General features: G+C 45.3%; 1 protein-coding gene across 13 annotated transcripts in view; it reads left to right on the top strand.

Annotated features, from left to right (window-relative positions):
- The first annotated feature begins 615 nt into the window (after window positions 1-615).
- The window catches only part of Cd44 (CD44 molecule), an 88,953-nt gene continuing 72,759 nt past the window's right edge, over window positions 616-16,809 (top strand). For 10 of the 13 annotated variants that reach the window (XM_039104369.2, XM_063283157.1, XM_039104367.2 and 7 more), the window contains exon 1: window positions 842-1,155. In XM_039104369.2, coding sequence (XP_038960297.1) covers window positions 1,080-1,155 — 76 coding nt within the window. In that variant the 5' untranslated portion in view covers window positions 842-1,079. Of the gene's footprint in view, window positions 1,156-16,809 lie in introns of all 13 variants that reach the window. The other 3 variants (XM_006234631.5, XM_006234629.5, NM_012924.3) reach the window with 3 other exon arrangements.

Genomic DNA, 16,809 nt, shown 5'->3' with positions numbered 1-16,809 from the left:
TCCCTTGAAGAAAATGGCAATGTACACCCCTCTTTGAAATTTATCAAGAAGTAAAGAGGAATGTATTAAAGCTTGCAGCAAAGGGAGTATAAAATGCAAACAAGAAAGAGTTAATATGTGAGTGGATATGAGGATGGGTAGAGTGAGAGACGACGACGGGAAATGTGTACATGCATCGAGATGGGTGGGACGTATGATGAACGAGTATAGGACGGGTGTAAAAAAGGTTTATGGAAGGGTGGATGAAAAGTTGTACAGGTGGGTGAATACAAGAACTGGTGGGCAGATGGAGTATGGTAGATTAGTGCATTAGGAGGAAGATGGGTGGACACAGGAATGGATGGGTGGATGTGTGAGTATGTGAGAGCATGAATGAAATGGGTTGGCATCCTTGGGTTTTCCGGAGCAAAGATCTGCTGAGCGGTTTGGACTTCTCTCAGAGAGAAAGAGGAAACTCCCACAAGTTCCCTACTTTTCAATTCCCACCCTGGCCAGGAAGGCATTATCCAGCGGGGGATAGATTTCTCTAATTTTTTCTCAGCTCCTCCCTAAGATTAAGTCCAGCTTCCTGGGAAACCCATTCTTTCCCTAGCCAGGTTCCCAGAAGTTTAGTGGCAAAGGAGAAACTGGAGGATTTAACTCAGAGGGGCGAGGTCCTAGGACTCAGCCATTCTTCTTGTCCCAGGCAGCGCTCCTCATAGGCTGGCGGGCTGGGCCAGGGTTGAACGCCTGTGGAGTGGCCCTGGGGGGGCGTGGGCGCATGGGGGCAGCAGCCTTTCTCTTTTGCGGGGAAGAGCAGGGCTGGGGCGCAGGGGCAGCAGCGAAAGCTGGTTGGTGTGTCTTTAAACTTCCGTTGGCTGCTTAGTCACAGCCCCCTCTCTTTGGGTGTGTCCTTCGCGCGCTCCCTCCCTCTTAGGTCACTCTTTCAAAGCCTGGAATAAAAACCACGGCCAACTTCCGAGGCGGTCTCATTGCCCAGCAGCCCCCAGCCAGTGACAGGTTCCATTCACCCTCTTTGCCCCTTTCCCCGCGACCCTTTTCCAGAGGCTACTAGATCCTTTGGTTTCATCCTGCACATCATGGACAAGGTTTGGTGGCACACAGCTTGGGGACTACTTTGCCTCTTACAGTTGAGCCTGGCACAGCAGCAGATCGGTGAGTAGCCCGCCAGCCGGGACTGTGGGATGCGTTCGGCGAAGCGCCTGAGGACTCCAGCTGGATGCCTCTGGGTTGAATTGCCCGGGGAGGGACTGTAGTGAATTGGGCTAGCAAAGCAAAGCTGGGATTGGGGCTATGCTATTGGAAAGAGTTTGCTCTTGGGAAGTGCTGCTTTGGTGAAAGGAAAAGAGAAAGGGAGAAGAAAGTTTGCTGGGCAGGTTGCCCGCTGCAAATTTTGGGCGAGGTCCCCGACGCTTGCTGAAGCACATGGCTCAAAAGTAACTGTGCTCTTGGATATGCACAGCCTCTGTCCTGACTAACAGGCTCTGGCACTCAAGGGTTCCCTAAGCCTGGCTGGTTGTGGCTAGCAGGTTAGAGCCACAGACTGGGGCAGCAAGGACCTGTAGAGCACTCCCCAAGGTGTTCACATAGCTGTAGGCCAGTTATTTGGCAATGGGCTTTTCCGAAAGGAGCCTCAGAAAGCTGAAGAGAGCGGGTCCTGGCTTAGACTAGTTTTCGGGGCTCTTAGAGTCCGCTTTGATCACCGACTGCTTTATTTTAGCTTGTGGGAGTTTGAACTGGTTCTGTGTGAGGCTCTGAGTACCCAAAAGGTTCCAGCATGGGCCAAGGAGGACACAAGACAGGAACATAACTGGACCAGCCTCCGGTGCTTGCAGTCTCCTGGGTTTGCCAGTCTAGGCAAAGTCAAACAGCAACAGGGTCCATATTCGCTGCCTGGCAGCTTCAGGGCAGGAGGGGGCCTGCATTAGGGTAACACGTGAACTTTAGCGCGGAGTCCCTAATATCCCATCTAAACGAGGTTGGTGGCTTCTGTGGCTGTGGAGGGGAGGAGCTGGGGCCAGGTATTCAGTATGGCTCAATTCTAAGAGTTTCCCCTCTTTTATATGTATACGAACAGATAATTACACGAAGGCTTTGTTTATCATCAGCATAGTTAATTTTTCTTTTAAGAAGTGTCAGTCAGGTCACTAAGCCAGCTCAGACTACAGGAGGTTCCTCTCAGCAAGAATTTATTAAACCCAGTTCTGGGGCGTAAGGGGTATCAAACTGGGTTTTTGTAGGCATGGTAGGTAGGGATTAGAAAATTGCACCTCCATTGCCGGATGTTAAAATTTGAGTACGGATGCAGGTGTAATGCGAATGATTTTAGCAGCACAGCACCATTGGCCATTTTTTGTGCCCCTTTGCTGTGCCAGGCTCTATGTGAGGTCCTTCATTTCTCATTTTATCCTCATGGTGATTTGGTGAGGAATGCACACACCACCACCCCCTTTACCAGTAGGGAAACAGGTTCAGAGAGGTTAGGTGGCTTCTCCTATGGGATGGTGCTGGGTGTGAACTTGGGTTCATTAGCTCAGACTGCCATGGGATACCTAAATGTGAGTGCTAGACAAAATCGAAAACCTTCAGGAAAGCGGTATCTAGCCAGCAGAGACTACAGTGGAGGCTTCCATAGAGAACCAGAGCTCCAAGGGACCCTTGGAAGGCAGAAACATTCAGGATGGATGAGGGAAGGGCAGAGAGTCCTGAACTTGCCTCAGGAGGAAGGTTAGCACACTACTCCCACCTTTGTTGGGACTGAAGGGCTGAACTCCCACATTTTCCTGGCCTATGTCCCAGCTATTCTAAAAGCCCTACTACCTGCTGCCCTTCCGAACCCCCTGGAGTCAGGTCCCAAGGCCAGCAGGCTGTCTTCTGCCTTGGGGTTCCTATCTTCCTGCTGTACAGTGCGGCTCCAGGACAAGTAGGGTAAGTGCCAGTAGCAGCAGCTACCTAGACCCTGGCTTTCACTCCCTTGTCGGAAAGGAACTGAGACCAGAAATGAGATGTGACTTAGCAAAGAATCTGGGCTGGCAGAGGGGAAGGAGAAGGCCGAGAGAAAAGAGAGGCATCGTGGTTGCCCCATTCTGGTTTGGGAAGATGGTGAGTAAGCACTGAGACTGGGCGAAGTTGGGTGGGGGTAGCAGGAAAAACCATCCAATGCTGCATCAGAAGTCAAGCAGTAGAGAACTGGTAGAGGCCAAGCAACTTCTCTCCTAGGGGAGGAAGTGGCCCTAGGTTGAAGGCGAAGGGGACAAGTGTCCACTTGCATATGTCCTCTCCCTTTCCAACGCTCATGGCTAGAAAATTGCACCTCCATTGTTGGTAAAGAGGGAGTCACGTGAGAGTCTTGGGACTTGGGGGAAGCAGGCATTGTTCTGCTTCCTCTGAGCATTCTGTAGGCCTCTGTTGCTTTGCATTGGCCATCAGAATTCAGGCTAAGTCTTCCCATGTGAAGAAGTAAGGAAGCAAGCCCCATCTGTGCCAAAGTGTCTCTGTTTATTCCTGGGCACACACAGGACATTTACTTCCTTCTAAAGCACAGTGAGGAGACCCTGGCAGCTGAGGTGGGAAACTTCTATTTTCTGCCAACTTCCCCTTACGCAGGAGGAGATGCTGGACCACATGAAATTCCTGGTTTATGACAGATCTTCTTCCATTCATTCCCTAAAAATTTCCTGATTCATTGTCATAGATTCAAAAATGGGAACTTTAAAGGTCACTTAGGGAAAAAAAAAAAAAAAAAACCCTGCTTTTCCCCAAGAGGAAGCAGACCATGGGAGACAGGGATTGGTGAGTTCCCTGCTCCTTAGGGTGTAAGGACAACTTTGATAGACCAGCAGTCTCTGGAGTACCACTGTTTCCTCTGAAGTGGTGAGGAGGAAGGTGTGGCTAATCTGGGGTGTGGCATAACATTTTTAACCCCTTCAGTACTACCTTACATACTCATCACACATTTGTATTTTATGGCCCGAAATACTCAGTTTGAGTTTAAGAGTAATGATCACCATATCGTACGCTAAAGGAAGATGGTACCCAAGACAGACCTGTCTTGTTTCATATGGCTTTTGAGCATCACTGAAAAATTAGAAGAACCCTATTTTTTCATGTATTTCTCTTCATTCATTCACTCATTCATTCACTTTATATCCCAATTGCAGCATCCTCTCTCCTCTCAGTCTCCTTTCACCTACTTCCTCCCCCATCCCTACTTCCCCTTCTCTGAGAAGGGGGAGCCCCACCCTGGCACATCAAGTCACTGCAGGACTAGGCACATCCTCTCCCTCTGAGGTCAGATAAAGCTGCCCAGTTAGGGGAATGGGATCCACAGGCAGACAGCAGATAAATAGAGCCCCTGCTCCAGTTGTTTAAGGACCCACGTGAAGGCTAAGCTACATACGTGGGAGTCCAGCTCATGTTCGCTGGTTTGGGGTTCAGTCTCTGGGAGCACCTCTGGGTCCAGGTTAGCTGATTCTGTTGGTCTTCTTTTGGAGTCCCTATACCAGAAGAACCCTATTTTTAAAATCCTGGCATGTTGCTCTTGCCACTCAGCATCCAAAACCTTTAAGAGTAAGTGCTACTCACTGCTCAGATTCAGTTTAATCGATGGTTTTCTTACATAGCCGTGCAATGACCACACACATGAAGATTTTCCTAGCACCATTTTCTTGATAAAGAAATCAAGGCTCCGAGGACACAAGAGTAGAGTCGAGGTGCCCCACCATCTAACATCACCCCATCACTACATTTGGAGGATTCAGGAGCATGTGGTCTCCACTGCTCCTGCCCCCTGTACTCAGCAGAGTGATCATGGATGGCCTCTCTTGCCTCCCTCCAGAAGTACGTAGGCTCCTGGCTGCTCTGCTTTGCCCTCCCTGTCTCATCTTTCCCAGGGCTCAACCACAGCTGTTAGAAATGCCAACCTAGATATTTATTGCTAAAATAAGGCCCGTTTCCTTATCAGAGTCCAGTTGCCCCTTTAGACATGCTCTCATTTGTAGGCTTGGCAAAAAGGGAGAGGCTGCTCCTTGCCTAAGAGACAAGTCAGGGCAATGCCCTTTGCCTACAAATTAAAAAAGGCCCCACAGACACTCCTATGCTGCTCTCATAGGCATTTTGGATGCAGTGACCCATAGAGAACTGCTGGTATAAACTCTTTGAATGATTATATATACCCGCCCCATCGGAGGGGAAGTCTTGAAATCCCAGGCAGTGGGTTGACATGGCTTTCTACAGAAGTCAAAGCTCTTGAACCAAAATCCACTGAGAACCTCTAGGATACACCCAACCAGGTAGACTCAGTTCCACTATAAAACAGGAGACTTATGTGTGTGGGTGGGGGAGAGGGGTTGCTTTCTCAACAGCCTGACCTGGAGTTTCAGACAAGATATGACCTACAGTGGTGTTTCATAAAGACCTCCATTTTAGCAACTCTAACCAGAATGTGAGCGAGAAATTATTCTTGTGAAAGCATAAGCTAAAAGCAGGTGGCAGCTGCGTGCTGGCCCTGTGGAATTTTCAAAGGGGATCTTCTCTACTTCGGAGAAAGATTCTTGGAGTTTGCACAAGAAGCTGATGACTCCGTTTACTTTATGCCTCTGCTTGAATGAGGACTCAGCATTTTTTAAGGAGGGCCTTAAATTTGAACCCAAATTTTCACTCACTTAGCGGTCTCACATTTTTGTTAAATATATACTTCTGGAACTAGGGTGGAATTCAGTGACAGAGTGTTTACCTACCATGCATGAAATCCTGGGTTCAACTCCATAACTGGGGAAACAAACAAGCCAACAAAAACTCCAAAGCAAACAACAAGAACAAAAACCAAAACCAAACCAGAACCCAACAAGCTCCAAACTGGCCAGCAAGCATTTGGGGACCAGGACCATTAGTGAGAAATGGAAAATGTGTCTCTGCTACCTGCCTTCTGCAGCCTCATGGGATGCCCTGAGGAATTCCAGCTAATGAGGATTAGATCTCACCCAGTTTTGTGGTCTTAGACCCCAATGCAGGCCCACAATGAGGACCAGAATTGTTGTACTTAAAAGAGTATCTCAAACAGAGAAGTAAGAATTTTCATGTACAGAGGCAGGCTGGCTGACACACTGAGGGTACAAATATGTTTATGTGTGTGTGACAGCATGCTGATAACGTTGTCATTTTGCACAGGGTGGGGAGAAGGCTTGGCTGGTCGACTGCTTCTATGTCCTCTTCCCAAGCAGAGGGTTTGTCGCTCTGTGGTGGTTTTGGTGGCTGCCGGCTATGGGGCCAGTCTAAGGAGAGGGTTAGGAAAGCTGGGAAGGGGTTGGTAACACCAAACTCACACTTAAACCTCAAATGAAACTGGCCAGCCAAGGTTGGCTTTCTGAGACGAGGAGCCCTTGAAGCTCACCGACCCTCTGACACACTTGGTTCTGGTAGGTGGAAGCAGCAGGGAGTGATGCAGAAACCCTTCCCAGAAGATTCTGATATCTTCCATGGCCTGCTATTCAAATGACTCTACATATCCCAAAAGTGCCTAATCTGCAGGAAGCCTGGCAGCTAACAGGGCACCCACCAGCTTCCTCTGCAGTGAGCTTGCCCAGTACAAAGTAGCTCAAGCCTAGGGTAGGTCCTGCACTCCCTTGGATCACTCGTCTACCAATGCTCAGAGACAGTGGAACACAGGAAGAGGGGGCTATTGTGGGGTCTAGACTCACAAAGCCAGAACGCCATGAAGTTGGGGTGCACCAGCTGCCTGCCTGGGTGTACCCGCCTGGTGCAAGCGTCCCTCCTTTGTGCAAGTGTGGGCAGACAGACTCAAAGTGGGTGGGGAGGGCTTGAGTCACCAAGGATGTGATTTGCAAAACTCAGGTCCCAAGAACTTTCCTCAAGTCTTCAGCTTTTGAAAGTAAAGGTTAATTGCAAAACCCCAGGGAGGAAGGGAAAGGTCACACGGGCAGATGAGCGGTGATTTTGAACATCTGTACCCTCGGCGATGGCTGGAAGTTAGTGCATTTTAGAGTTCGTACACCGTTTGTATTTGCCTTTTGGTGGCTAACTCTAGGTTTCTGAGTTACCATCAACAATGCTAATAATCATAAACAGAACTGGTTCTCTCTCTCTCTCTCTCTCTCTCTCTCTCTCTCTCTCTTTCTGTTTTCTATAAACTAACTTGTCTAAATTATGCACCAATCTTATGAAAACAGTGCTTTTATTATCCTCTTTTTACAGAGGGAACCAAGGCACAGAATTTAAGGAAATGGGCCAGGGCCACATAGTTGTAAAATAAAGGGACTTGAGATTCAGGTCATCATGTGAGCATAGGTACAGAAAGGGTCCAGAAGAGGGTGTCAGATAGCTTGGATCTGGAGTTACAGGTGACTGTGAGCTACCTGGTATAGTGCTGGGAACTGAACTCTGGGCCTCTGCAAGGACAGTGAGCACTTTTAGCCACTAAGCTATCTCTCCAGCTCACTGTCTTTCATTTTAAAACATGACATCAGAGGAGGAGACTGGACTTGCAAAAGAGAAGGGAAAAGATCATGTAATGGAAACTTTCCTCCATTCGTCCTCTGAGGGGCTCACTTATAAATACCTGAGCAGGAGTCTAGTTCCTTTTCTGTGGTGAGTTTTGGGAGGCGAGTTAATGGATGGTGATGTGTGGTTTTTGTTCCTGGTTGCTTCATTTATTATTTCTCTCCTGGGTGAAGATGGACTTTGATGACTGACGTTTTTCTGTCATCTAAGACTGTGACTTGTGATTAAAGAAAGCTGAGGGAGATATGGGACAAATAAATAAAAACCAAGTACTCCTTGTTTGCTGAAAAGTTTCTGCATCCAGGGTCTTCATTCTACAAATAGGAGTTGATGGAAAAGAAAGGGAAACTGAGACAGGAGTTGGCCAGGAGTTCGGTTTTACATTCAAGGTACAGAGAACTTAAGTTCATGACAGCCACTCTTCCCAGCTCTATAGCAAACCAGGTGACCTGGAATTGGCTTGGTGTGCAGCAAGTAAATGTCACTCAGGCAATAAGATCCTTTTCTCTGGCTATCGCTGGCTGAGAAACAAGTCATTCAGGAAGAGAGGAGGTGAAGCACTTTGGGCACATATGACTCAGTCTGTAGAAAGGGCTGCTTTAATCTAGTGGCAGGAACTCATTCAGGATTTCCCATCTGTTTCAATGTCGTGTGTATCTTTACTATTAAGCGAGTCAGCAGTGCCTTCCAAAAGCATCCACAAGAGCCATGAATGAGGCAGCACCGTTCCTTGTTTCATTTTTTAAAAGGATAATAGTGAAACCTCTTAGCAAATGTTCACCACCATTGGAACTAAGACACCAGGGAGAAAAGAGAGTTTGCATGCACCTGTTTCTTGCCTTTGCCTTTGACAGCCATTTTACTATAATCCAGACCCCATCTCTCTAGGCTCCAGAAACATCAAATAAGTATGTCAAGCACAAATGCTACTAACAACAACTTTACACAATCCAACGAGCTAAGTCTAACAGATATTAGTTCCAACTTGAAGCCTAGAGAGAACTACTTGCTTTGTTTCTATAGCTACCAGAGAGCTGTAGGGGCTCCCCATGGGCAAAGGGAGGACATAGACTGAGGGAAGCCCAAAGACCAGAGGTCATGCATGCATGGATGAGGTTTGGAGTGGAAATCAGCTGGCAGTTTGTCTTGTGTTGCGTCCTCTGTTTTCATGATACCTTAGAGGTTACACTCACTCATTTGGACACTCCTAAGAGCAATCATTCTCCTCTAGTTGTTCATGCTATTGCTGCATTGCCTGATCCTTCATGAGAACTTCAGTTCAGGTGATGCCTCAGTCTGGAAAATGCTTGCCTTAAAAACATGAGGTCCTAAACTCAGTCCTCAGCACCCATGTAAAAACCAAACCAAAACAAAACAAAACAGGTGTGACCATGTGCACTTATAGTCCCAATTCCGGGATGTGGAGATGGGAAGACTGCTGGGGACCTCTGGGCAGCCAACCAAGCCTATTTGATAAGTTCTAAGTCAGTGAGAGGGCCTGTCTCCTCCAGACAGGGTGGGCTACTTCTAAGAAATGACAGGAGGTATCCTCCTGCCTCTGTGTACATATGCACCTGAACACACATATGCATGCATATGCATACATGGGTATACACATATACACAGAAATAATCAAGACTTAATTTAAAAAGAAGTTAAAGTGATGCTCTTTGGTTGTAGCTGTATGACTCCAAAGCTCCCGATGGAAAACCCATGCACTATGAAGTTTTCTGCAAACACCGTAGCTTCCAGCTATTGGCATATTTCCCCAACTATAGTAAGCTCTCATTAAATATTTAGATAGTTAACTGAATAAAACTTCTGGACTTAATCTAGAAGTAATCACCATCATTAACTGAGATTTTGGGGGGTAAGTTCTGACTATCTTATTTTTAATTCTGTCTTTTCTTTTTGGTATCCAGAAAACATTTTCTTCCCTAGTGCTTCTTGAAGGAAATCTCAAACTTCTTGAAGTTTCTTTTCTGGGCACCCTCTTTAGTTTAAGTGGACCTTTCTTAAGGTTTAACATGTCAGGCAAGGCAAGGAGCTTAAAAGGCCCATTAGATTTTGTCCAATAGAGTAGGCTTCTTGATTTCCTTTAGATCTGGCTATGTGTGTGACTCAGTCATCTCAAAACCTGACCTTGTATAAATTCAACCCCCACCATCAAAATCCTACTTTTCGGCAACACGTTGAGATAAAGTGTTGGCTCTTTGGTTCCTACATTAAAAATGTGGGGTGGGGTGGAGAGAGTTGAGTGTCATTTCTTCCCATCAATGGTTTCCAGATCTAGGAGCTGTTCCCTGTAATCAGACAGTTGGTGTGCGAATGAGGAGGTAGTTATTAGGGGAGGTCGGTGCTGAAGACTCCATGGCTGTGAAAGAAGAAAGATCCTAGCTCATTCTCTCTGTGACCCAAGAGCCGGGTGAGCTCAGGCAGTTGTTTGTAGACCAGGATTCAGCTCATGCTTTTGAAAGTCCCACAGCATACAGAAGTGCTCTAAGTATAGAAACAATCCTCTACGTTTCTCTCTGTTACTAAGTCACTATATAATGCCTCACCACACCACTGTCCTCTATTTTCTCCATGTCTGAAAGGAAAGAGACTCTAGGTGATCTCTATAGTCCTTTCCATCCCCCTGCTCTGTAAATTCCCCACTCTGAGCTCACCAATACCCATGCTTCATAAAACTTTGTGGAGAAAATAACACTACTATAATACTGTAACAGAACAGTACCCAAAATGTGATGCACAGTGTGGATTTAATGTCAGCAGTGAATTTTTAATTCATGCCAGAAAGAAGCACAAAGACCCAGTTATACTTCATAAACAGCAGCAGACAAAAGTGAGTCCAAGGAACAAGGACTCTCCCTCCTTGAACACTACCAAATTCTCCCTTCTTGGAAGGGAGCAGATGTTAGCAGTCTGGGACAGAGAAGCTAACAATGTGTCTCAGCCACGCAGCTTCCACTGCAGAAAGCTAGTCCTGGGATCATGGGCAGGATTGGAATGAAACACTGTTTGTTTCAAATGATAATTCAAATAGTATTGCACCAGGAGGTCTGGAAATCCAACGTCTGTGAGAAGAAAGAACTATGTCCTTCACTCAAAGTTTCATGAGCGTGCTGGATTTCTCAATGTCCTTCAAGGAGCCTTTACAGCATGTTAGTACAAAATGATCCATGTACTCGACCAAAGCACCCACTATAATACATGTACCTATTGGCTGCAGCAATGGCTCAGCGGTTAAGAGCACTGGCTGCTCTTCCAGAGGACCCAGGTTCTATTCCCAGCACCTACATGCTAGCTTACAACTGTCTATAGTTTCACTTCTGACCGTCTCTTCTGGTCTCTGAGCATACCCAAGTCAGGCATGGTCCATAGACATTCAGGCAAAGCACTCATACACATAAAATAAAACGATATAACATAGTACATATGATATATATTATACATGCATATGAAACATATACATATAAAACTTAAGCAGGGTACTGTACAAAGATGGCCAGTAAGATGAGTTTACTCCTTTTACCAAGATTCTTGTTTTTCCCGATTCTTGTTAATTTTTTCTTCTGTAAATCCAGAAAAATTCTTGCTTGGTGGCAGAAGGAAAAGAAATCATAAATGCTATGTTACCAAGGAGGTTTGCAAGGGGCGTCAGAGTCTGAATACCCTATCTACTTCCAGCCCTCAGTCAGTGACTGAAGGTCTTCTGTCAGGTTGTAAGCCTTTCTGCTTGTCCCCACAACACAGTCACCTGGAATCCACCAACCTTTGTTTGAAATAAAATGCCAGATAGTTTCATGCATTGTGTCATACTTATGCCCCTAGTTGTTGAATCTGGTTCTGTTGTCTGTACTTCCAACCAGCTATACAGACATCATGTTACTCTGCGAGAAGTGAGAACCCACACATGGCCAGCAGACAACCCTTTGTCTTGGTCCCAGGATGGCTGTGGGCGTGGTCCCTCATTTTATCATTACTCCTGTTTCCTCAGATATAAAATGGTGACAAACATCAGTTTATTATACTGAATTGTGTGATTGATGGGTAGAAAGAAGTGAGGGGTGCAGAAGAGCTATTCTCAGGTATGGGATAGGTCAGTAGAAACTTGATAACTAGAAGCTACTAACTTAGTAGAAGCCATCAAGCTTCCACGTAGAAACCCTCAAGGTACCAAGTAGAAGACAGTGTGTAACTGAGTGGAGATCAGAAAAAGCAAGATATGCCCCTGAGCTGCTGATGTGTAGGAAGAGCTCAAGGAACCAGAAGATGTACTGAGTATGGGAGAAAAAAGAACCCAGGAGAAGGGAAGCAAAGAGGGTACATCATGAGCAAAGCATTTAAAGGCGTGGACAAGGGTATGGCTTCATTGCAGTTAAAGGCTGGCTGCAGACAGCCATGCAGACAGTTCATGTTGAAGAGATGGATGCAACAGATTCCAGGTGACAGAATAATAATGACATTGTCTATAGGGTCCAATTCTCCCTCAGAGACTCTGAGGAAGCCCTCAATTCTGTCAGGCAGTGCTAACACAATTTGGAACAATGTGAACTCCAACACAGTGCTGAGAACTTTAAAACTTTTACCTTGCTTGGAAAGTTGACAATTCAGGTGACTCCCAAACCAGTCTTGTGACAGCAGTTAACAGGTCGATTTCTGCTCCTGTGACATTTATTACTGATCAATAGAGGCTTCATGGGGTGCAGTGTTAAAAAGCTTAATCTTTATACAAAGAATGCTGTGATTCACTAGTGACGTCTGCTAGGGACAAAATATAGAGCATTTGGCTCCCTTCTGTCACACCAATGACACCATACTAGAACACCAGACTCCTCTATGCCATATTTCTGAAAGACATTTGTAGAATCCTCTGGAAGTTTAGCCTTTCTTGAGTCTAGATAAGGAGCCATATTCTCCAGCCCACCCCACTTCCAGAACAGTATAAAAATAGTCCTTTACCCAGAGGACAGGTTCAGTCACTTGTGCCTTCTCTTCTGATTCATGCTTATTCTGTTTTCCCATCACCCCATGTCAAGTTAGATTCTTGGAGCCAGGAATCTCCTGTTTGAACCAAGGCCAGACTTACTGGCAAAGGGCCCCTTCTTCACATCACTTCTATCTGTAAACTGAGAAGACCAAAAAAAAAAAAAATTTCGAAGCCTCACCCATGAGGGTGATAGGAGAAAGAACCAGCTAGTGGGAAGAAAGCCTTTGAAGATGAAAGGGTTGTACATGCATGTTAATTACAACTTTTATCAGCCCCTGGAGTATCTGCATTCTCAGCTGCCACTGGGCTCTCTTCTCTCTGCTTCTCAAAGGTAAAACAGCAACAACATTCCACAGACTGGCCCAGCTCATAGCATCCAAGTCCAGAAAGCTGAATTCTAAGCTCGGGCTAGCCTGCCACTCTGAGCCACTCAAATTTCCCTGCACATCCCCGAGGGAAAAAGTAGGCTCACTACCTAGGAAGGTAAGATAAGATAGAACTGAAGTATAAACAAAAGGCTCCATGGAGAGTCTACTAGAAATAGCCCGTGGGTAAGATTAGGACATTCTGCTCTAATTCCCAACCTGTGAAAGCCTAATTGTGTGACCTTGGGCTATTGGCTTTATCTATCTAATGCTTCGATATACTGTGTGAACCACCTAGGATAATAATCCCTCTGCCTCCCCTTGACCTCTGCACCTTTGCCTGTTGGTGTGAAAAGGGTTTTGTTCCCTGCCTCCTTCCCTGGTCGGGCTGAAGCACTGAAATGAAACTACAAGGTGCTATTATTACCTGGTCTAACTTTCACCTTTATCTGTGTCTCCTGTTGCTGGTTGACCCCAATCGTTGAAACTATATTCTTTGGAATGCTCACCAATCTTCTCAGAGCTTCCACCCCCTTCTTATCTAGGAGGGCTTCACATTGGCTCAGGCTTCTTCTTGGTTGTGCCATTTCCTGAAGCGTGTGAATGTGTTCAGGCTGGCAGGGGACTGAGGTGTTCTGTACAGATGGGTCTCGATAGTTTTGGTGGGATAACTCAACCACAACTCTGGAGACAGGTGGGAAGGCTATCCAGTGTTATTTGACACCTTGAAAGGTGCAAGTTGAACTGGACCCCCACATCGGCACCATAATATGGTGCATAAAATGGAGAAAAAAAAAGAGAAGAAAACCTAAAAGAGAAGTTACAGTGGCCAAAGAGGCTACTGAGTCAACAGGAAGAGTTGGAAAGTATATAGCACATTTGTACTTATTGGACATCCTATTGAAACTTCAAGGCATCAGCTGACTGTCCAAGGTCACACATCTCATTAGCTATATACCCAGATCTTCTGACTCTTAGACAAATCTTTTTCCATTTCCCCCTTTGAAATAATAGAGGATAAGTTACTAAGCACTGAATTACCACTCTAAGAAGACCTTGAATATGAAAAGAGAGGGAGCCAAACAAGCAGTGTATTAGTGGCACAATGCAGAATGGTATAGGTGATTACACACTTTGGGGACCATCGCTGTATTAGAGCTGTGCATTTTCTTACTTGTCTTATTTGGTGTTCTTTGGATCATTTTTTGCCATATGGGGCAACTGGAGCAAAAGGCCCAGAGCAACCGAGACTGGACTTTGGGATTCTGAGTGGAGTCAATGGTCATGGGTTGAGTCAACAAGATGTGTACAACAATAAATAGTGTCTGCTAGACACTGATGATGTAACTTGAGATGAGAAGCAGAGTCTCATTGGTGTTTCCTGGAATTAACAGTGTGTCTGGGAGCTAGACGCTAAACAAAAAAGACCCCTTATTTGATTGCACATGTCCTGTGTTATGAGACACCCACAATCTTATGAAGGCATATAGTAAGGGGATTCCCATCTGTTCTAAGCCTCTTGAGCCTCAGAAGGTGATCAGCATTAACTATGTGTATAGCATTCCCTGTTCTTTGAGGTCCCTATTTGTTGAACTCAGAGCCCCATCAGCTCTATGTGGAAAAATACAGTCTAGTGGGTGTGGTCTAAGTTCCCATAGTGATATTAACCAAACTGAGCCCCCCTTTGGCTGCCTCACTCTTGGGTTGTATAAAAGAGCAAGAAATGTTAAGTTTACCAGATATTGAAGCTAGTTGACAATTATGTCTGCTTTGTGGTTGATAGTGGTATATGAGAATCATGGGAATCTATGAAGTGATGAGCTTTTAGGAGCATGTGCTAGAGTGGAAATGGAAGGCAAATTCTGGAGAAACAGAAGGTTCCAGATGGAGTGGCACTGGGCAAAATGTATAGTTTACTGTCAGGTTGTGATGCTAAGTCTTGTGTAAGACTAAAACTTTTGGCTTGGATCTAGGGTCTGATGGTACGTATGTATGAATGACTTCCTGTGGTCATGCAGGTGTATCCTTTGGGTTCAGACAAGATGAGCAGCTATGCACTCTGGGATATGAATGTCAACCCATTTGGCTTCAGGGACCTCACTGCTTTATCTTTGTGGTAACTGTTGACTCTGAAGATAATGAGAGTAGATTCTTTTAGACTAGTTATGTGGATGTGGTGAGAAAACAAGCATTCAAAGTCAAATGCAGGGGATGATAAAAAAAGTTTACTAAATGGTATAGGCAGTGGCTGCCCCACATGGTCTATTGTCAGCAACTATGTCTGATACAAGAAAAGTGAAGGGTAGCTGCTCCATCAGGATGATAGCATCCTTCTCATCTTCTTGTACTTCCTTAGATGAGATAGCGATGGAGTTACAACCATCACAGTCCACCAAGAGCTACAGCCCCTGGAGGCAGCAAACCACATATTTATTATCTATCGCCTACATCTCGGTCCACACTTGTCAGGCATCCAGCTGAGCATCTCTGTAAGCAGTAGAACAATCAGCTTTCTCGAAATAACTCCTCCCACAGCAAGAAATGTGAGGGTAGTGTAGTTTTAGAATCTCAGTGATATTGCCAAGACCCATGGCTCTCTTTTTTCTAACGTTGCATCCTGCTAATCTCATTGTCTTCTAACAAATCTTCCTCATGTTGGCCACTTGGCATCCACAGCTCCATGCATGAAAACTCTGTCAGTATCCATCAGCAGAAGAGATGCTTTATTCATAAGCATCTCTCTTAAAATAAAGAAGAGGCTTTCCCAGAGGTCTTTGATTGATTTCTCTTTTCTTTCATTCGACCAATAGGATCACATGACTGGCAAGGAGAACTCAGGCCATAGTGATGGACTTAAGCCTATCACGATTCTCCCATTGGAGATGGAAGTGTGGCCCTCTCCTCTCCAGAACAGATTCCAGATTTCTGTGCAAATTTGAGTTCAGTTAGATCTATATTGCCATGATAACAACATCTGCTATGATGTATAAAAACACAGAAAGTATTGATCAATCTGGTAGAGCTATGGTTTAAGACTTAATATGTGGCAAAGTCAAACGGGCGAAGGTAGTTTCTTACGTTTCTGAGCTACATCCTCCAGCTTTCTCTGAGAAGCTGCACTTGATGGCTAGGCTTTGTGAGAGACTCATTACAATTTGAGGCTCCCTTGGTCTATGTTCTGTCTTAGTTCCAGTAGCTATAAATGTATCTTTTCCTCGCTTCCAAAAAAGGAAAAAAAACATTGAGAAACAACCTTAAACTTGTATTAATTTATAAGAGATAGCTTCTGGGCTCATCTTTTGCATGCTTGAGCACTTCATTACTGGAAACTCAGGACTTGCAGCCCATCTCCACACTGCTGGAGCTGCCCCATACATGAGGACCACTTCTCTGCAGTGATCCATTAAAAAAGAATTACCCTGACCTTGGACGAGTATCTCTTCCTGTAAGTTCTGAGATGATGACCCCCAAGGGAGATGGCTAGCTTCCCCTTTCTATTACATTTTTCCACTGGAGTGTTTTAATGTGTGTGAAGTGTTTTTAGCTCCATTATCTAATCCAGTATTCACATTAACTTCGTGGTGAGCATTATTATACTTTTTTTTCTAACTGTAGCGAAGTTTTAATGATTTTTTTCTCCCAAGTTCACTACAAGTCAAGGTCAGAGCTAATTAGTGTACTCTGAGGATTCGGATCCCAGATTATAGCTTCAAAACCCATGTCTGTGCCTTCATACAGCATTAGCTCCTTGGGGGCTGATTTAGCTTTAGGGAGTCTGGAACTGACTACTGAATCTTATAGTAATATTGTCTGTCATGGGTGCGAGGAGCCCTTCCTTCTGGTGCCTTTGAGCTCAAGGTTCAAGTGTTCAATATATTAACCTTTTAATAAATCTGAGAACAGACAAGAGGTTTTGTTTTGCTTTGTTTTTCT

This window comes from Rattus norvegicus, chromosome 3 (assembly GCF_036323735.1).
Source record: "Rattus norvegicus strain BN/NHsdMcwi chromosome 3, GRCr8, whole genome shotgun sequence".
Taxonomy (NCBI): Eukaryota; Metazoa; Chordata; class Mammalia; order Rodentia; family Muridae; genus Rattus; species Rattus norvegicus.
The sequence above is the reverse complement of the archived record's forward strand: the minus strand, read 5'-3'. Positions and strand labels throughout refer to the sequence as shown.